This window comes from Mustelus asterias, chromosome 15, assembly GCF_964213995.1.
Source record: "Mustelus asterias chromosome 15, sMusAst1.hap1.1, whole genome shotgun sequence".
NCBI classification, from domain to species: Eukaryota; Metazoa; Chordata; class Chondrichthyes; order Carcharhiniformes; family Triakidae; genus Mustelus; species Mustelus asterias.
In genome coordinates this window covers 56,611,798-56,633,432 of record NC_135815.1, presented here as the reverse complement: position 1 = coordinate 56,633,432, position 21,635 = coordinate 56,611,798, and the positions used below count along the sequence as shown (strand labels likewise).

General features: G+C 42.5%; 1 protein-coding gene across 5 annotated transcripts in view; it reads left to right on the top strand.

Moving 5' to 3' along the window:
- Window positions 1-1,444: 1,444 nt before the first annotated feature.
- LOC144504524 (protein transport protein Sec23A) overlaps window positions 1,445-21,635 on the top strand; it is a 43,402-nt gene continuing 23,211 nt past the window's right edge. The window contains exons 1-10 of one of the 5 annotated variants that reach the window (XM_078229939.1): window positions 1,445-1,494; window positions 5,710-5,774; window positions 6,749-6,984; window positions 7,895-7,952; window positions 15,039-15,125; window positions 15,314-15,550; window positions 16,386-16,468; window positions 17,586-17,730; window positions 19,415-19,573; window positions 20,661-20,776. In XM_078229939.1, the coding sequence (XP_078086065.1) occupies window positions 6,764-6,984; window positions 7,895-7,952; window positions 15,039-15,125; window positions 15,314-15,550; window positions 16,386-16,468; window positions 17,586-17,730; window positions 19,415-19,573; window positions 20,661-20,776 (1,106 nt within the window). In that variant the 5' untranslated portion in view covers window positions 1,445-1,494; window positions 5,710-5,774; window positions 6,749-6,763. Of the gene's footprint in view, window positions 1,499-1,559; window positions 1,744-5,709; window positions 5,775-6,748; window positions 6,985-7,894; window positions 7,953-15,038; window positions 15,126-15,313; window positions 15,551-16,385; window positions 16,469-17,585; window positions 17,731-19,414; window positions 19,574-20,660; window positions 20,777-21,635 lie in introns of those variants that run through there. The other 4 variants (XM_078229940.1, XM_078229941.1, XM_078229942.1 and 1 more) reach the window with 4 other exon arrangements.

Genomic DNA, 21,635 nt, shown 5'->3' with positions numbered 1-21,635 from the left:
AGTCAAGACTTGGGGTCACAAGTATGTTCAACTGGGGACCTGAGCCTGTGGTAGGGGGCTCGCCCGAACCTAAGGACATTGTTATCTATAGGTCCTTACAGCTCTTGGTCTCCTTTCTCCACATTTTCACAAGGTAAGGCCAGCTCTATGGCTTTTTTAAAATCTAGGTTTTGCTCTGTCAAATGCCTTCTTTGGGTTGCTAGATCATTTATGCAGCGTACTAATGGTCTCTCAGCATTTCTGATAATACTGGGCCATATCCGCAACGCTCCATCAGTTTTCTTGGTCATGTCAAAAATTCTGTCACTGGTTCCCCTGCAAATTTAGTAGTTGTATTGAACCTACACCATTGCAAGATCACGGAAGGTTTAGGATTGTGATGAAGTGCCACCATTTCCAATAACTCAAAGGTCTTGGAATCCGGTGTTGCCGGATATATCAGACTTTTTATAATACTGAATGTTGCAGCCCCACATGCGGTCATTTGGATGACCTTTTGCCTGTTATTCCCTTCTATTTCATTAGCCCAAAAGAAGTACCTCATTCTCTTTGCATATTGTGGCCAGTCCTCAATACTCGCATAAGGGTAAAGAGCAAAAGAGCAAGGAGGTTTATTGAACTTGTACAGTTTGACCTCATCTGGAAGGTTCTAGCTCTGGGTGCCGCACTTTAGGAAGGACGTGAAGGCATTGGAGAGAATGCACAAAAGAGTCACAGGAATAGTTCCATGGATGAGTAACTTCAGTTATGAAAATAGACTGGAGAAGTTGAGACTGTTTTCCTTGACAAGGCTGAGAGGAAATTTGATAGGGGTATTCAAAGTCATGAGGGGTTTGGGCAGAGTACATTGGGAGAAAATGTTCCAATTTGAAAAATGATTGAGACGGCACAAATTTAAAGTAATTTACAAAAGAAGCAGAAGTGATATGAGAAATAACGTTTTCACGGAGATAGTAGTCCAGAATGCAATGCCTGAGAGTGGGGTTGAAACAGGTTCAACTGAGGGATGCAAAAGGGGATTAGATTGTTACTTGAAAAGAAGCAATGTGCAGGGTTGTGGGAATTGGGCAGGAGAATGGCACTTAGTGAATTGTTCAACCCGAGGGCTGGTGCACACTTGATGGGTCGAATTTCCTCATTTTGAACTGTGAAATATTCGATGATTTTGTGATTCATTTAATATTCAATTATCTGTGGTATCTTGCAGCAGAATTTTCTGGGCGCAGATCCATCTTCACAATCACCTTTGTAATCAACGGAACTTTGCTGAACAGCCCAGGTGATGAACATGGTCATCTTCGTCTGGAAGGATGGACATCTATTTAGAGACGCTCCCTGTAGTGACTCTCTCCACAGTTTCTACTTGCAGACGCTCCCTGGGCTTTCAGTGACGTGGCACTGCCTGGACCGTGCTGAGCTGTACTTCCTGCCGGTGACGTTCGAAAGGAAGTGACGGTGTGGCTCGGGATCCGGATTAGGATCGGGACCCCTCAGGTAGGTGAGCAGCCCTGTGCAATCTCCCCGCGATCCGAGGGGGTTCCGGCCTCCCGCTCCCCGGCGATCGGCTGAGGCTCAGCCCTCGCACTCAGTGGCTGATTTGCCGAGCGGCCTGAGTGACTGACCCCCGGCTCGGTCACTGGCGATCCCAGTCTGATGTGTAGTCAATGTGAGGGAGAGCGGTGCTGGCTGTCATTAGTTTGGCCCTTCTTAAATAAGGAGCTGGATACCGATTAAAAGGCCGAGGTGAGTGTTAGGTTGAGGAAGTGGCTGGACTGGGATTGTTCAATGTCAGAACATTAGACTTCTTGCTTGTTGATCATTGTCTGTTTGAGCATTCTTATGAACGAAGTAAACTGGGTGATGGATCTCAAATCGCTCTCCATACAAAAATTAATTCCCTTTCATTTCTTGTTCCTCACGCCAGTGATGGTGATGCTTTGTCCATAGCTGTTGATTTATTGTTAAGAGTCATCTCTAATTAATGACAATTTATATACTGTCTTAAGCATAACATAACATCTCAGTGTGAGTCACAGGGGTATTAGCTTCTACAATTTATGTCAATGACTTGGATGAGGGGAGCGAAGGCATGGTAGCTAAACTTGAGATGACAAAGACGGGTAGGAAAATGTTTTGTGAAGAGGATGTAGAGAGTTTACAGATGGATATAGGGATGTGGAGTGAGTGGGCAAAACTCTGGCAGCTGGAGTACAATGTGGAATGTAAAGTTCATTTTGGCAGAATGAAAGCAAGGTAGTACTTAAATGGAGAATGATGCAGAATTCCAAGGTGATGAGGGATCTAGGTGTTCTGGTGCATGAGTCACAAAAAACTAGTACGCAGGTACAACAAATAATTAAGGCTAATAGAATATTATCCTTTTTTATGAGAGAAATTGAACATAAAAGCAAGTATGTTGTACTTCAGTTATGATGTGGAGATGCCGGCGTTGGACTGGGGTAAACACAGTAAGAAGTCTCACAACACCAGGTTAAAGTCCAACCGGTTTATTTAGTAGCAAAAGCCACTAGCTTTCGGAGCGCTGCTCCTTCGTCAGGTAAGTGGGAGTTCTGTTCACAAACAGGGCATATAAAGACACAAACTCAATTTACAAAATAATGGTTGGAATGCGGGTCTTTACAGGTAATCAAGTCTTAAAGGTACAGACAATGTGAGTGGAGAGAGGGTTGAGCACAGGTTAAAGAGATGTGTATTGTCTCGAGCCAGGACAGTTAATGAGATTTTGCAAGCCCAGGCAAGTCGTGGGGGTTACAGATAGTGTGACATGAACCCCAAGATCAGAGGCCGAATGCCGGTGACCGCTGAAGTGTTCCCCAACAAGAAGAGAACACTCTTGCCTGGTGATTGTCGAGCGGTGTTCATTCATCTGTTGTCATAGCATCTGCATGGTCTCCCCAATGTACCATGCCTCGGGACATCCTTTCCTGTAGCGTATCAGGTAGACAACGTTGGCTGAGTTGCAAGAGTATGTACCCTGTACCTGGTGGATGGTGTTCTCACGTGAGATGATGGCATCCGTGTTGATAATCCGGCATGTCTTGCAGAGGTTGCTGTGTCAGGGTTGTGTGGTGTTGTGGTCACTGTTCTCCTGAAGGCTAGGTAGACAATGGTCGGCCTCTAATCTTCTGGTAAACGTTCTCCAAGGCGGCCTTCACGACGCACGACAATGCAGAGTCACTGAGCAGAGACTGATAGCCAAGTTCCGCACACATGAGGACGGCCTCAACCGGGACTTTGGGTTCATATCACACTATCTGTAACCCCCACGACTTGCCTGGGCTTGCAAAATCTCACTAACTGTCCTGGCTGGAGACAATACACATCTCTTTAACCTGTGCTTAACCCTCTCTCCACTCACATTGTCTGTACCTTTTGAGACTTGATTACCTGTAAAGACTCGCATTCCAACCATTATTTTGTAAATTGAGTTTGTGTCTTTATATGCTCTGTTTGTGAACAGAACTCCCACTTACCTGACGAAGGAGCAGCGCTCCGAAAGCTAGTGGCTTTTGCTACCAACTAAACCTGTTGGACTTTAACCTGGTGTTGTGAGACTTCTTGCTGTACTTCAGTTGTACAGGACATTGGAGAGACCACCTCTTGACTATTGTATGCAGTTTTGGTCTCCTTGTTTAAGGAAGAATGTAAATGCATTAGAGGTGGTTCAGTAAAGATCTACTTGATTGATACTTGGAATAAGGGGCTTGTTTTATGAGGATAGATTGGACAGCTTTTTTCCACTGGTGTTTAGAAAAGCGTGGGGTGACTTGATTGAAGAGTATAAAATCCTGAATAGTCTTGACAAGGTGGATGTGGAAATAATGCTGTCTCTGCGGGGGGAACTGTTTTAAAATTATACATCACCCTTATAGGACAGATGAGGAATTTTTTCTTAGGGTTGTGTGACTTTTTGGAACTCTGCCTCAGAAGGCGGTGAAGACAGGGTAATCAAATATTTTTTATAGCAGAGGTAGATAGATTCTTGTTAGGCACAGAAATCAAAAGTTATCAGGGATAGATGGGAATGAGAAATTTGAAACTCAAACAGGTCAGTCATGTTCTTTATTGAATGGCGAAACAGGCTCAAAGGGCTGAATGGCCCACTCCTGCTCCTAATTTATATGTTGATATAGTGTTGTGTATGAACTTTCAAAAGATGTTTGACAATGTACCATGTAATTATACATGTGAAATTTAAAGCAGAGAAGAATTGGTGAAAGGCAATATAATCTAAATGGTATAATTTTAAAGGAATTGTAGGAACAGAGAGGCATAAATCTTTTAAAGTGGCAGGAAGAATTGAGAAGGTTGCTTTAAAGGTCATGTGGACTCTTTGATAAGAGTACAACAATGAGGACGTTATGATAAACCTTTAGAAAACACTGGTTAGGTCTCAGCTGCAGTATTCTGAACAATTCTTGGAACTGCACCTTGGGAAGGAAGTTCAGATCTTAATGCAAGAAGAGACACTATCATCATTCCACCCAGCAGAGGTGGCGACACAGTTGAGAGGGAGTTGCTCTGGAAGTCTTCAACATTGACTCTGGACCCTATGAATCTCAAACTCAAAGGCATCAAACATAGGCAAGATTGATTATGATGTACCACCACTCCATCCTCAGCTGATGAATCTCCTCCATATTGAACACCACTTGGAGGAAGCACTGAGGATGGCATGGGTACATAATGTACTCTGAGTGAGGGACTTCAATGCCCAGCAACAAAAGTGGCTCAGTAGCACCAGTCCAGACTGAGCTGGCTGAGTCCTAAAGAACAAAGCTGTTAGACTGGGACTGTGATGTGGAGATGCCGGCGTTGGACTGGGGTAAACACAGTAAGAAGTTTAACAACACCAGGTTAAAGTCCAACAGGTTTATTTGGTAGCAAACGCCACACCTTAGACTGGGACTCTTAGACTGGGACTGTGGCAGGAAGTGAGGGAACCAACAAGAGGAAATAATAGACTTTACCTCATTCTCAACAACCTGAATGTCACAGATGCATATGTCCATGACAGTATTGGCAGGATTGACCATTGCACAGTCCTCGTGAGACAATGTCCTGCTTTCACATTTGAGGAAACCCTCTGTTTGCGTTTTGTGACACTACCATCGTGTTAAATTGGATAGATGTTGAACAGATCTAGCAACTTGAGAGGCGCTGTGGGACCTTGGCAACTGCAGAATTGTATACAACCTCCATCTGTAACCTCAGATGGGTGGGGGTAGTTGAAGCTGGTCAAGTGAAGGGATGGGGGGGGGGGGGTGCAGCAGAGCCACCTCAGGGCAAGTTGACGGGGAAATCCAGAAAATTTCTGGCATAAAATTGATTCATTTACTTGGTTCTGTTTACCACACACACTGGGAGATTTTTGTGGTGGTGTTCATAAAAGTTCAGTGTCCTAATTAAGATGGAATTTTGTCATGTTGCAAGAAATAAATTTGGATTGAGGTTTAATGGCTGTTTAACGGAAATCTTATTAGTAGCTGGTTGTCAATTTCTGATGCCAGGTCAAAAAAAGGCTCTCAGTGTTATGTTCAATATCCAATCATACCGTACTATTTGCTGTCCAGATGCTGAACTTTTGAACTTTGAACTGTGAATTTTGTACAATGTTGGGATTCAGCCAATCCAGTCCCCCACAGTTTGAATTGTGTGGATTGATTTTGTTTTTCTGTTCTGAGGCAGGCAGACCTTGCTTCTACAAATGCAGTAAATTTTGTACTATCTGACCCAGCGCCTTGAATAACTTGGTATGTATTGTGGAATTTAATTATTTCAAAATATCCTTTGTTTAATGTAAGGACCACAATGTTGTTTGGGTGACAAGCATGTCAGAAACTGAAGTAATTCCTGAAGACTTCTTAAAATTGCTATGTATCCTTCTCTAGCCTAATATTGTATGTGTAAATAGAGAAAGATATAAGGCAGTTGTAATATCATTCAAAGAAACCTGGAAGGCATGGGTGATATTGAATGAAGGAGACTGGCATCTTGTCTGCCAGCTGGAGAGCTGGTGAAAGCCCCGTGTTGCCCTTTTCAGGAAGACCTTCCATATTAAGTACCATTCAAGCCTGTAACTCAGCAGCAGCAGTGGACTGTTCACATGAATCAAGGACCCCAGTTCAGAATGCCTGCCCACTGAAAACTGCCAGCCAATCAGAGGGTGGCAACTGTATTGAACAGAGGCACCATCAGGGAAGTGGTGGCTGCTGCTGGTATCACACCCACCCAGGGCCTAGCGTTGTTGTAGCAAAGGGCACGGGGTGGCTCTCGGCAGACCCGCCTCCAACTCTTATTTCAATGCCCCTTGGAAGTCCGTTAGCAATCCCTGCATAAGTTTGCTTGTCATGCCCACTTAAGGTCCTTAAATGAATGTTGAGCAGGAAGACCATCTATGGGCCTTCCCGCTATGGTCAAAACTCAGCCACTTGAGTAAATGTCCGCACCACCAAAAGCTCCCCCTTCGGGGACCTACTTAATAGCGTAATACTTTTAAATATGAAAATGTAACTATTTGACTTGAATTATGCGAACTTAATTTTCAATGTATATGTGATACATTCTGAGCAACTCACTGCCCTTATGTATTCTCTGTAAAGGAAGAATATGCAGCGTTACAGGGAAAAGGCAGGGGAATGGAACTCATTTGGAGAGCCAGCAGACACGACTCATTGAATGGTCTCCTTCTATGCTGTAATAATTCTGTTATTTTTGTTTTCTCTAGAACACTTCAGTGATAATGGCAACATATCAGGAATTCATTCAACAGAATGAAGAGCGTGATGGTGTTCGGTTCAGCTGGAATGTGTGGCCATCTAGTCGACTTGAAGCTACGCGCATGGTGGTTCCTTTGGCTTGTCTCTTTACTCCTTTAAAAGAACGCCCAGATCTGCCACCAATACAATATGAACCTGTGCTGTGCAGCAGGGCTACCTGCAGGGCTGTCCTTAATCCGCTGTGGTACTGTATCTGGAATCTCACTGTTCATATTTTGTTTCAAAAGATGAGAACTGATTAATCTTGAAATCGTTTTAGTTCTTTGTGCATTACGGCCCATCTGAGCGGCCATCGTAACTGGGGAGTATGCCAGTTTGGCACTGACTTAACATTAAATACATAAAGTAGGAATAGCTAAAAATATTTAACTTTTGAAATGCAGTGAAAATATTTCTATGGAGGTTTTAATGATTAATTTACTGTTTTCCTCCTGATGCTACAGTCTCTATGTAAGGTAGCTGAGGAACTGAGAGGATAATGATGCAGTATGTTTCTACCTCACTGATATAGTGCCAATATAGTAGGCTTACTCTGATGCCTGCTTTTTTTTACAAATAATGTCATTAGCTGTTTGATTTTGTGCTGGTAGTAAAAACATCAGGTAGAAAGAAATCTCATTCATAATGAGGATAAGTGAGTCCCCATTAGAGCATCAATATAGTGCATAATGACAGAAATTAGGCACAAGTTCAATGTGCCACTCCACTAAATCCAAAATTTTGGCTAGGATGCTGAATGTAGTTTAGGTGCTTGAAGTATGAGTGAATATTGTGAGAGATTTCCCTTGCAGGCATATGGTAACTGATCAGACTAGACTTGGTTGGCAAGGGGAAGACAAAACATGTTAAAATATTCAGTTTATTTTAAATTACATTAATCACAAAATAATCTCCATGTGGCATAGTATGGAGTAGTAGAATGCACGAAAGTGATTCACAAGAACTGAATGACGAAAGGTAATGTTACCCATTTTAGGAATGTTCAAAACAAATAAAATTAGTAATGTACGTCAACATATTGAAAAAATGAAGTTGTCTTCCAGGAATGATAAAAATGAAATATTGATTTTTTTTTTGTCTTTATTTTTAAATAGTCAAGTGGACTACAGAGCAAAACTCTGGGCGTGCAATTTTTGTTTCCAGAGGAACCAGGTAAGGCTTAAAGAATTTTAACATTGTACAATGCATCTTGTAATATGTGAGCTGATAAAAGGAAAAGTAAGAATTGACTAAAATAAATGGAAAAAAAAACTCTTGTTCTAGCTTTCTAGTGCTGTTCTCCCCATTGAAATATTCCACACTTGCAGTCTTCAGAATGCAGTGGGTTTTTCAAGGATGGGTCATTATAGCAGAATTTTACAGAAGAAATTCTAGTTCAGTGGAAAAGTATTGCAATAATTCTGTTGAACACAATTAGAAGTGCAAAAACTCCCTTTGCAAATTTGAAGGACTTCACCTAATAGACATTTATATGCCACTTTGTTAGTTGTTTTTATGAATGAGAATGACAGTGTATCCCACTTGTTTGCTAACTGTGGTATAAACCATTGATTTCAAAATAAATTTGCTCTCAAAAGAGACATGTTAAAGCTTTTTGTCTTGCACACATCATGACAGTTCTCAACAATACCAGTATAAGGGAAAAACAGCAATTTATACTGTGCGAGAATGTTGAATGGTTTGCAAGTGGACTGTTTATTGGGAGTGACATTGCCATGGAGAACACACAGTTGATGGTGACTGACAGATAACTGCCAAGCATTGCTGGAATTTTAAACCAGGCAGCTTTACCCTGATTGGTCAAGGCACTGCTAGGTGAATTGGAGGTGACTGAGGATAAAGAATTTTCCATCTAAATAATATTTAATACTGATATCAATGAGCAGTTGATATTTTGTGAGATTAATAACTACTGTCAGGTAGATTGTAAATGGTATGGAGATTATCACAGTCTTGCTTGACCCCAGTCCAAATTTTGAAGGCGTCTGTTTCAGATTTTGCACTCAAAACAGTTGCAACCATATCATCATGAAGGAACTGAAAGATTGTTATGAAATTTCTTAGTCATCCAGATCTTTGGAGCACAATCCACAGAGCTTTGTGATTTACAGAATCAAATGCTTCAGTCAGGTCAGTAAATGCAATCCAGCGTTCCTGGCTGTGGTGTCTGGCCCCTTTAAGGGGTGATCTTCTGAAAGAGTCACATGCCTGGGCTTTCCAATCTGGGATAGAGTTGGGGCTCCACTCCAACTTGTCTGGGCTTGATTAAAAATGAAATATTGATATTTGTCTTATGGGCTTGTCCCAGCAGTTAGATCCTAGGGTCATGTCTGGAAGCATTGAATCTGCAACACCCTGTAAATAGTTGTTCGTTAATAAATATCTATAGTTTGGTTCTTAACTGGTGGAACCAAGTTACTACACTGGTGTTGCTCTTGTTATTTTTCTGACATAAAAGACTTTGGGGGATCCTCTGGAAGGTCGAAAGTCTCACCATGTCTCCACAGAGTTATATGTCTCTCTTCTTGGATAGTTACAAATTGTCACATTGCTGACGGGTTTTTTTTGCTCCAAATCTGTAGGATGAGTGCATGGAATCTTAATGTGAGCAAAATGACGGCCAGCTTTGAAGACCTTTGCTGGAATACCAAGGGGGCTGCAAGCTTCCTTATTTTTAATCCATTTGGTTGCTTGTTGCAGTTCTCATATCAATAGTGGTTCATCCATGAATTCTGCTACAGAGTACAAGGGATAGCTGGAGAGTTTTAGCTGCCACTATGAATTCACAGTTAGAGTTGTTGAAAATGACTTTTTCAGAGTTGATGGTGCCATTGTCATCCCTAAGAAGATGAGCACCATCCTGTGAGCGATGGGGATTTTAGGTCTACAGATGGCACTGGTGGCTTTTAAAAAGCTTGCACATCATGATGGTCAGCATATTGTTCTCTCTGGCTTTCTCTTCCCACCACATGCCCTTTATCTTCCGGATTTGTCTTTGGGTGTCAGCCTTCAGCTGTTCGAATGTTGCCTTCTTGACTTGCAACCTTGAGTTGCTCTACCAGATAGAGAAGGCTGCTCATATTTGTTCTGTGGGGTCACTTATTAGAACATTGTTTTCATCAAACTCAATAGTCTAACAGAAGTCTAGTCCGGCTGATATTTGATTCCGTTGCTCTGGAACTGAGTTGATTGTGTGAAGATTTTCAGACTAGTAAACTATACATTGAATTCTTCTCTTCAGTAAGGCTGCTTTAGGGCTGTTGGAAGTTTGGGCCTTAGTGACTTGTTGCTAGGTGCATGTTCATCACTGGTTGAACAGTTCCATTATCTGTCCAGGCAGCATCAGTTCTCTGCAGGGATCAAGTGATCGCTTTAATCCAGGAGGTACCAATGCTTTGATCTAGGATGCCTCCATACGATTTTGTATTTGCCCTTTTGTTAGAAGAAGGTGATTGTTTGAATGAAGCAATGCTGAGCACACTTTTTTGTCAGCAGGAGAATGGCTTTTCCCACTCTTTTGTTCCCCAGTAGTTTCACTCCAGACAATGAGTCACAGCAAATTCTTGCATTAAAGTTCCCCGGAAGGATGATATTTTCTTCCTTTTGGGGTGGCAATCATGACTTGAGTGGGTCAAAATAGAACTTTTCCCTAAAATCTTTATTGGGTCAAGGATCAGGGCATAAGCACATTGGTTACACCTGTGTTGTTGCTCAAATGTCGTGAGTCTTCCGCTTATGTAATTTGAGAATTCGGAGTGCATCTAAACTTCCAGCTCAGGTGGCAAAACCAACTCCATGGAGACGAGGGTAGTGTCAGCCTCTTTCTCCCCCAACCCCCGTTTCCCCCCCCTCTGTTTGTTCCTTCAGCTGCCTCTCCCAAGAAGGTGTGTCTCACTGAGGTTGGCAGTGTTCATTTGGAGTCTTGATAGCTCAGGTTATAATTGCAAATCTTCTTTCAAGACAGGACTCTTGTGATTATTCATGAGTGTTTTCTTTATTTGACCAATAAGGTGGTGGTGTTGCAGGAAAGGGGGAGTAGCCCCCTCTCTGTTTCAGGCTAGTAGAGGGTTTACTGATGAACACTGTTTAGTCACAGATGCTGTTGGCCAAAGACATCTCTGTTCCAACTCAAATGTCCAGTGACCTGCCTGCCATCTGTCATTCGTATGCAAAATCTTGACCAGGGGCTCCTAATCAACAGCCCTGTCCTCGTCACCATTTCTCCACTGCTACAGAACTTGGCAGATAGTATAAGCCTGCATGTGGCTTAGTTTAAGATGAGGACCTTGGGACACCATCATTGTCCGCCCAAACTTTACAGGTTGGTGTTCAGATTTTGGTGACATTTCAAACAATGATGGCCCAGGACCACCTTGTTTCTACAACCTTCATCCATCCACCTTTGCAACTGGTAAGACGCACAATCTTCCCTTATCTGTTTTGTCATTTAAGGACTTTCTAGATCGCATGTTGGCTGCCATCTTGCCACCACGGATGGCCCTATCAGGAACAATGAGTTTCCGACTGCATTGCACAAGGGATTATCTGAGCGCACAAATCTCTCCAGCGCATCAAAATGTCAGTCCGTGGAGAAGACTTGTCATGCTGAGACAACCAAGAAGTATAATATAATCTGGACAGATGGCCAAGGTTATGTGCCACAAAACATTGCCTTTTAATCTAGTCCACATTTATTCCTCATCTATGTTAAGCTCTGACACAAACTTCTAATTCTTTCAATGCATTTCATGTATATATGTACCTCTGGGCACACCTTCAAGGTGTAATGGTAGCAATGGCAAATTCACATTTTCTAAGGACAAAACACCTCAGATCACATTAAGTCAACCTATTTACATGTGTATAGTTGATATCCTGATTGGCATGCAGGTTGGGTGCAAGTATCTGTCACTATACATGTGCTCTTTCAAGTTCTAACATTTCAAGACTGCTGGTGGTATATTGAGAGCTTATCCTTGATGTCAACATGCTTTTTTGACAGACCCAATAAATCCAGTGGGTCTGTTAAAAAGCAGAAACTTAGCAAGTCTGTGCAACCTACCTCAGGTATTAACAGATTTTGTTTTGAGTATTTCCCCATGTCTTATAGGTCCCCAAGGGCAAGAGGATTCCCAAAGGAATGTTCATCTGACCCTTTGGAACCTTTGTAATAAACAGGGGAGGCAGTCAGAAAAAGAACTAAAGTAAAAGTCAAAACAATGTTTCTAAATAAAGATGCAACAAAAACAAAATGTTAGAGGTCCTTTCACTGTGGAAGCTGGAAGAGCACTGATACTTTAGAAATCTTGGGGCAATTCTCCCATTGCAACCCGCAACTTTTCTGGCAGGTCTGGTCCAGAGAATTGCATGTCGGCCATTTCGCGGGATTCGTGCATGCGTCAGGAGCGCATGCGCGTCTCCCAGAGCCGGAGAACAAGCGCAGTCGGGACCGTGCTGGAAACCGGCGGGAAGAGAGGTAAGGGATTTGAATCTATTTTAAATCTATTTTACATGTGATTATTGGGCCCGGCACAGAACTTGCCGGGCCCGATAGCACCTCCCACCCGCCAGGAGTACTTCATTCCGGCGGGGTTTAGAGTAGCTCCCTACATTCGGGGAACTAGTGGGAGAGCCTGCCAGAGTGAAGTGGGAGGCAATCAGGGCCCCCCAGGGGGTCGGGTGACGAGGAGGTGGTGTCCCCTGAGCATGGACATCCTGGCAGTGCCAGCCTGTGCCCCCAGCACTGTCCAAGGGGCAAAGTGCCCATGTCCCGGGGGCATCTTGGCACTGCCCACCGGGCAGTGGCAAGGGGGGGGTGGAGCCATGAGTGGGGCCTAGGGGCGATCGCTGGGGGTGGGGGGTCCTGTTGCCACTCTGCATGGCGATCGGTCTGGGCTGGAGGGAGACCAGTGATCAGAGCGGGGTTGGGGGGGGGGGTGGATCGGCACTGCTGGGGGGGGGAGGGAGGAGGGGGGGATCGCCACTGCTGAGTGCGGGGGGGGGGGGTGTGCTGGACATCAGGGTGCTCCGGGGATTGTCATGGGGGCCGCAATCGGGCCGTGGGGGGGGTGGGGGGGGGGGGGGGGGTGCTGGAGGGGCAGCACTGTGGGGTACATTGCACAGAGTGGGGAGATTCGGGTCTGAAGTTGTACTGAAAAAAACAGTTGTGATCTAGACCAGTTTTCTCGCCGATTCAGCACTTTTGGGTGAATCCCCCTCCCCTAGCTCTAAAGGCTAGGAGGTTCATCCATTTTGTACAGGATCTCTGAGGTGAAGCAATGTTTAAGAAGCTGACCATAGAAAATCTAGTATCCAGCAGAGTCTGAATGGAACAGCTCCCAGTAAAATAATCAATATATTTTGTATTGAATGTGTGCGAATTGCAGTGACTAAACTCTAATTATTAAACTGTGTTCTTTTGATCTTCTGAAGTTTGTGATTGGATTGTTTCAAAAATATAACAAGTGAGTGGGATGTTTTTTGAATATTGCTGAAGAACTATTTCTGTTCAAATCAATTTTGTTCAGCTCTGTATTGAAACTGCTATTCAACAACATGATGGTACAATGGTTAGCACTGCTGCCTCACAGCGCCAGGGACCCGGGTTCAATTCGGTTTCGGGTCACTGTCGTGTGGAGTTTGCACATACTCCCTGTGTCTGCGTGGGTTTCCTCCCACACTCCAAAGATGTGCGGTTTAGGTTGATTAGCCATGGTAAATTGCCCCTTAATGTCAGGGGCAACTAGTAGGTAAATACATGGGGTTATGGGGATAGGGCCTGGGTGAAATTGTTGTCAGTGCAGACTCGGTGGGCCATACAGCCTCCTCCTGCACTGTAGGGATTCTATGATGATTCTATAGATTATGTGTAACAAGTTGCAAGTCCTATAGTCAGCACTGTCAGCAGCCATTAAGACTAGAATTTGCAAAAGGCATAATGTTTGTTATATGAAATATCAACACAACTTGGATCTGTTTTTTTTTCTCCAAGAAGTCCAAAGTTTAATGGAATGGAATTTAATGCGATGGAATTTTATTGCTATGCCCCTTTGGTGGGAAATACCCATCAATGCCATAGTAGGTTTCCTTCCTAACATTGTGTGGTGAAGAATTTTGTACTATTGAGGATCATGCAAGGAGTGCCCCAGGGATCTGTTCTGGGACCCTTGCTGTTTGTCATTTTCATAAATGACCTGGATGAGGAAGTGGAGGGATGGGTTGGTAAGTTTGCTGACGACACCAAGGTAGGTGGTGTTGTGGATAGTTTGGAGGGATGTCAGAAGTTGCAGCGAGACATAGATAGAATGCAAGACTGGGCGGAGAAGTGGCAGATGGACTTCAACCCGGATAAGTGTGTGGTGATCCATTTTGGCAGATCCAATGGGATGAAGCAGCAGTATAATATGAAGGGTACCATTCTTAGCAGTGTAGAGGATCAGAAGGACCTTGGGGTCCGGGTCCATAGGACTCTTAAATCGGCCTCGCAGGTGGAGGATGCGGTCAAGAAGGCGTACGGCGTACTGGCCTTCATTAATCGAGGGATTGAGTTTAGGAGTCGGGAGATAATGCTGCAGCTTTATAGGACCCTGGTTAGACCCCACTTGGAGTACTGCGCGCAGTTCTGGTCACCTCATTACAGGAAAGATGTTGAAGCCATTGAAAGGGTGCAGAGGAGATTTACAAGGATGTTGCCTGGATTGGGGGGCATGCCTTATGAGGATAGGTTGAGGGAGCTTGGTCTCTTCTCCCTGGAGAGACGAAGGATGAGAGGTGACCTGATAGAGGTTTACAAGATGTTGAGAGGTCTGGATAGGGTAGACTCTCAGAGGCTATTTCCAAGGGCTGAAATGGTTGCTACGAGAGGACACAGGTTTAAGGTGCTGGGGGGTAGGTACAGAGGAGATGTCGGGTAAGTTTTTCACTCAGAGGGTGGTGGGTGAGTGGAATCGGCTGACGTCGGTGGTGGTGGAGGCAAACTCGTTGGGGTCTTTTAAGAGACTTCTGGATGAGTACATGGGATTTAATGGGATTGAGGGCTATAGATAGGCCTAGAGGTGGGGATGTGATCGGCGCAACTTGTGGGCCGAAGGGCCTGTTTGTGCTGTGGCTTTCTATGTTCTATGTTCTATGCAAGTGTGCTACCACAACTGTAAGATATATTGGGTTAAGTGTGAGTTTCCTGTATGCCTAATAACATAATTATTGTGTTCCTGATTTTACAAATGATCTGTTCTGCAGTTTTCACCATCTTACTCGGGTATTTCTGAAGTAAATCAGCCAGCTGAACTATTACCGCAGTTTTCAACTATTGAATATGTTGTCCAGGTAATATCAGGAGCTAATCTTCTCAATGTTTTAGTATTACACTTGCAAAAACATTTTCTATATTACCTTAAGTGAGAACTTGTTTTGTGTGACTTGAATTCACTGAGTGGTTTGAGTCTTATTGATAACTGCTAATGTTTATGTAAGCGCATTAATTGCACTAACGATCATTTCATTGTGTTGAGCAGCGTGGTACACCTGCCCCCCTCATCTTCCTGTATGTGGTGGACACTTGCCTGGAGGAAGATGATCTTCAGGCCCTCAAGGAATCCCTACAGATGTCCCTGAGTCTGCTCCCATCCAATGCACTAGTTGGTTTGATTACGTTTGGTCGAATGGTACAGGTCCATGAACTGAACTGCGAGGGGATTTCCAAAAGCTACGTCTTCAGAGGCACAAAGGACCTGACAGCAAAACAAATTCAGGTGAGCTTGGGTGGTTGTTCGAAAGTTCAAAGATGTCATTTATATTATTTGAAGTAAATCTCATCAGCAAGTGATTTCTTTTTGATCTCAGCTTTTGGGCATTTTTTTCCCTATATACATAACTTTCTAATCAAAAATCAAATTGATTTGCAAGTTAAATTTTTGTAATTCTCCTCTATTTCCTATCATAGTGCGTAGTCAATGTAATTACGCTACGTAGACTCAGTGATCACATTTCTTTGGCTAGAGCTAGCATTTGCAGAATCTGTACCTATTATCTTGTGCTTCCATAAATTCTTCTAAACACACACATTTTGATATGGTATGTATTTGCACTTTAAAATGTTAACTGCGCAATATGAGATGGGGCAATGCCGTTTTTAAGATTGCAACAAATTTTAGCTTTATTTGTGTTTTTCTCGAAACAGTGTTTATTGATTTCAGCGAAGTGAAAATATGTGTTTACATATAATTCAGTAAATCAATTTGCAGCACTGTGTTAATGCTTTTTCTAACTATTTTAATTCCGCTTCCTCACATTTTGAGTCCAGAAATTGTGATCAGCTTTCATTTGGAAATTATTTTCATATAAGATTGAAAAACATTACTACTTTTAATCAATCAGATTTTTATAAAATTGTCCATACTGATGTGAAATAAGTTACTGCTTAATACAGTGTTCACAATCTTCAAACTACTAACATATGCTTTGTTATGATACATGAGCTTTGGAGCGAGTTGTTGAATCTTCACTATCTCCATGCTGCCAGACTACTGAATAGCAAGATTAATTTCTTGTATTGAAATAGGTGTTTTTTTCCCCCACTTCAATCAGGATATGTTGGGTCTCACAAAGCCATCAGCACCAGTTCAAGGAAGGACGCCTCAATCACAGGAGCAACCTGGCATATCCAGCAGGTATAATGACTGCAACCAGTTGTGACATATTTCAAGCAACTCTTAGCATTGTTTTTAGAATTTAATGGAAAATATATTTCTAGATGAATTTTGGTTTCTTTTTCCCAATGTACTTCCCTCATTTGCTAGATATTTGTCAAAATTAGTAATTTCAATGATAAAGCTTCTGTTACATGTTAAATGCAGGATCACAAATTAATCTGTTATTTCACATTTGTTCCTCTATGAGCAATCTTCTATCAATCGGTCATTTGGAACCGGGATTCCAAAGAGATTGCCCATCCCATCCCATTTAAAATACCATCACAGTAACAGAATAGAATACAGTGCAATTTGGCCCATTGAGTCTGCACTGACTTTGTGAAATAACATCCCACCCAAGGCAATGCTCCTGTCCCCGCCTTATCCTTATAACCCTGTGCATTTACCATAGCTATTCTGCCTAACCTGCACATCTTTGGACTGTGGGAGGAAACCTGAGCATTCAGAAGAAACCCACGCAGACACTGAGAATGTGCAAACTCCACGCAGACAGTGACCCAAGGCTGGAATTGAACCCGGGTCCTTGGTGCTGTGAGGCTGCAGTGCTAGCCACTGTGCCGCCGTGCTGCTCATGCATAATTTTCAGAGCTTCTTCTCAAGTATTCATACAAAGTAGCATAATTTTCAAATATTCTCCTTTTATCTCTGACTAGCTTTTATCAGAAAGTGCAACATGTTTATTCCAAAACACAGTAGTAACAGTCAGTCTCTGCCGCTTGAGTCTTTTATTAGTCTACCATAGCATATTACTGTGTTTCATCTGATCCCTTCCTTATTTTCAGTGACAGTTGATTCATTTTTGGAAGTAAGCTTTTTGATTATCACAAACTGTCGTCTTGAGTCGATCCATAATACTAAAAAGACTAAGAAATCAAGTCCTTGGGCTTTAATTCTAAATTCAGTTTACTTTGGATGTAAGATTTAAGATAAAAACATATCCTAGTTGAATCCTTTAGCTGTCAATTCCTGACACACTTTACAAAATGGAATAGCTAGTTGCCTTGTTTTGTTTGTTAACCTGTTCTTATCTAAGAATGCTCCAGTTGACACAGATGATATGCTGCTTTTATTTAAGGTTTTTGCAGCCTGTTCAGAAGATTGATATGAATTTGACAGACTTGCTTGGGGAACTTCAGAGGGACCCATGGCCTGTATCACAGGGAAAAAGACCTTTGCGATCCAGTGGTGTGGCCCTGTCCATAGCTGTTGGCTTGTTGGAGGTAATGAGCTGCAGGCTTATGTGATTATTTTTAGGATGTTAAACTTTCAAAACAAACTGAACAGTGGGTTATTGCTTGACATTTAGTCCTTTCCTGAGACTTTGTGAATTAATTTCCTTCGGCCAGTGCTTTCTGTTGGTATCTAAATAAGGTATATTTGTATTATGTAAAGCCAGTGAAACTGTAAAAGTTACTGCTCAGGAGGGGTGGATGTCACATGGGACTGTCAGATAATTTCTCTAGATCCTCTTCCGCATGAAGGGAAAACTGAGCGCACACTTCTGTGCTGCCCTCATTCAGCAACTAGTGATTATTGATGGTATCAGATTGAGAAATGTTTGGAAGCAGGTCATGTCTCTGGTTCACATGTCGAAAGCAAAGAAAATTACATAACAGGGACAGGCCCTTGGGCCTTCCAAACCTGCGCTGACCATGCTGCCCGATTGAACTAAAACACGTTGCCATTCTGGGGTCCATATACCTCTATTCCCTTCCTATTCATGTATTTGTCAAGACGCCCCTTAAAAGTCACTATCGTATCTGCTTCCATTACCTTCCCCGGCAGCATGTTCCAGGCACCCACCACCCTCTGCGTAAAAAAAAAACTTGCCTTGGACATCTCCTTCAAACCTTTTTCCCTCACACCTTAAACCTGTGGTCCCCAGTAATTGACTCTTCCACCCTGGGAAAAAGCTTCTGACTATCCACTCTGTCCATGCCCCTCATAATCTTGTAGACTTCTATCAAGTCGCCCCTCAACCTCCGTCGTTCAGTGAGAACAAACAAAGTTTCTGCAACCTCTCCTCAGAGCTAATGCCCTCCATACCAGGCAACATTCTGGTAAATCTTTTCTGTACCCTCTCCAAAGCCTCCACATCCTTCTGGTAGTGTGGCGACCAGAGTTGAACACTATATTCCAAGTGCTACCTAACTAAGGTTCTATAAAGCTGCAACATGACTTGCCAATTTTTAAACTCAATGCCCCGGCCAATGAAGGCAAGCATGCCATATGCCTTCTTGACTACCTTCCCCACCTGCATCCTTGAGAGCAGGCAGCAATCGGAAAAGAAAGCATTTGTATCTAATATAGCATTTTTACCAATGCATTGTTCTCTATTTTCCACCCATTTTATTCTATGATAGAGGGGAAAAATGGCAACTTGTTCCTAAATCTTTGCCACCCTGGATTTTCCTTCTCTGATGTGGAGATACCGGCGTTGGACTGGGGTAAACACAGTAAAAAGTCCAATGAAATCTGGTGTTGTGAGACTTCTTACTGTGCTTTTCCTTCTCTATCAGCCAATGGAGATCTTGTCATTCAACACCTAGATTAGGAATAAAGGGGTGTGCCAGTCAGCAGTGTTCAATGCCGGATAAGTGCTAATCTATGGGGCATCCAGTGGAGCTATTAGAGGGTAGAAGATACAAACCATAATTATAGCTGATGTTTTTCAGTAATGAAAATTTGGGAATGGGGGAGCAGAAAATATTGAAATCATTTATGTACAAGAAATCTTTTTGTTTACTACACTTATTGCTAATGCAGTTCTATTGCTCCAAATTGTCATATGAATTTAAGTGGTGCTGTTGAAGATGTACTGGCTTTAGTTCAGATTATTTATTGCTTCATCTCAATCTCTTGTTGGATTAAATGGATTATTAATACTCGAATGCCTTCCTTCAGGGTAGCTTTCCCAACACTGGAGCTAGAATAATGTTATTCACTGGAGGACCACCTACCCAGGGGCCTGGTATGGTGGTGGGCGATGAACTTAAAGTGCCCATTCGTTCCTGGCATGATATAGAAAAGGACAATGCAAGATTCCTGAAGAAAGCAACCAAGGTGAGTCCACTGGTTCTTCTTTATTTTAGTAATCTATCATTGGGCAGAATATAATTTAATTATATGAATAGTTTGTGATATGTAAGATATGAGACTATGAGGAGTAGATAATCCATTCAAATTTGCCAAGTGTCTTTTATTCTGAGTGACAATCTAGTCATTCTGAATTATAAATATTTTTATTTTTTTCTGTTAAACTACAAAAAATCATAGATTGTGGGTGATGATGATCTTGCAAGGAGCAGGAGTAGGTTATTCAGCATTCTCATATCAAATTCCAATGTTTGACCATATAATCTGAACTGACATCTCAGCACGTGTTGAGTAATTGTAACATTGACTGATGGGCAGCCATTAAACCAAGAATCATAGAATCCCTACAGTGCAAAAGGAGGCAGTTTGGCTTATCGAGCCTTCAGCAACAACAATCCCATCCAGGCCCTATCCCTGTAACCCCACACATTTACCTTGCTAATCCCCCTGACACTATGGGCCAATTTAGCATGGTCAGTTAACCTAACCTGCACATGTTTGGAATATGGGAGGAAATCCATGCAGATACGGGGAGAACATGCAAACTCCACACAGACAGTGACCCAAGGCTGGAATTGAACCTGGGCCCTGGTGCTGTGAGTCACCGTGCTGGCTTAGACCATGCCTGGCAGCTCAGAAATGGACACACAAGATCTCATGGTACAGTTTGAACAGCGAGAAGCTCTGAAATCCTGGCCAAATATTTTTTCTTAGATTATTTGATCATTCGTTCATTCATTTGCTTTTTTTGGGACTAGCGATACGCAAATTAGCTGCAACACTTGCCTGCATAACAGTGACTGCACCTTTTAAAAACAATCACTTTCTCATACCTTGAGGTGCGTTGAGAGTTACATAAATGCTCTCCTCTTCTTTCTTTAATTTGTTCTTTCTTTGGAAGATCACTTGCTTTCACTTCCAAAACCTCTCCATCTAAACCCTTGTGCATCACTTTTTTATCTCAAACTTAACTACTCCAGTGATGACTTTGTTGGTGGCTTTGTTCCATTTCAGATACATTTTTTGTAATTTTCAAACTTTTTTTTTCCTTTAGCACTATGAGGCTCTGGCGAATCGTGCAGCAGTAAATGGACATTGCATTGACATCTATGCTTGCGCCTTGGATCAGACTGGTCTATTAGAATTGAAGTGTTGCTGCAACCTGACTGGGCAAGTGATTACCAAATAAATCAAATACTATAAGGCCTAACTAAGAGAAGGATATCTTCTCTTAAATGCTGCAGTGCAACATGTTTAATACAGCAACGGTTGTATAACTTGTAAATCAGTTGCTTTTTTTTCTAACTCCCCGAACTGAGTGAGATGTGTATCTTTTTCCCTGTTAAGAGAAACCAATCGGGTTCCTGATGAAGCAAAATTCAGTGAGTCTTCATCCGAAAATTCAGGCACTTGCTTGACAAGAACATTTAGAAAATGATGGAATGAAGTGCAAACAATTTTACCCATTTTAATCTCTTTACATTTTAGATTCTGAGCCCCTGAAGTTGTTTAAAATTATTTTCTCATCATGGTGATGGATATTGCACCGAAAAAATATACATAGTTGGTCCCATTAAGCATACAAATTGGCAATCTGTAGCAGGATGGAATAATATGATAATTACTAGCTGAGTAAAACACCCTGGGATAGAGTTTCCACTTTGGCTCATTTGGAAATTTGGTCTCAAAATGCTTTGGTTAGCCTGCAGTTCAAGGGCAGAACATTGTCCATTAGACCCTGCTGGAATTGTGTGACCATTTTGAGCTTCGGAACTCTACTTTCTAACAGCCAGCCTCTGCCAAGACTCTTTCCCAGAACTACAACATTAATAATCTTCCTCCAGACTTCCTGACCGATTGGGATGGGCACGGTGGGCAAGATGATGCAATGAAAATATATTCCATGGAAATATGGGGAGGGGTTGGAGTGTGGGTGGCGATGGTGGTTCTTCAATAACGTGCACCTTTACAGCCACTTATAATGTGTGATGAATACCTACTCCACAGAAAGGAAGGTCTTGGTTCAGGA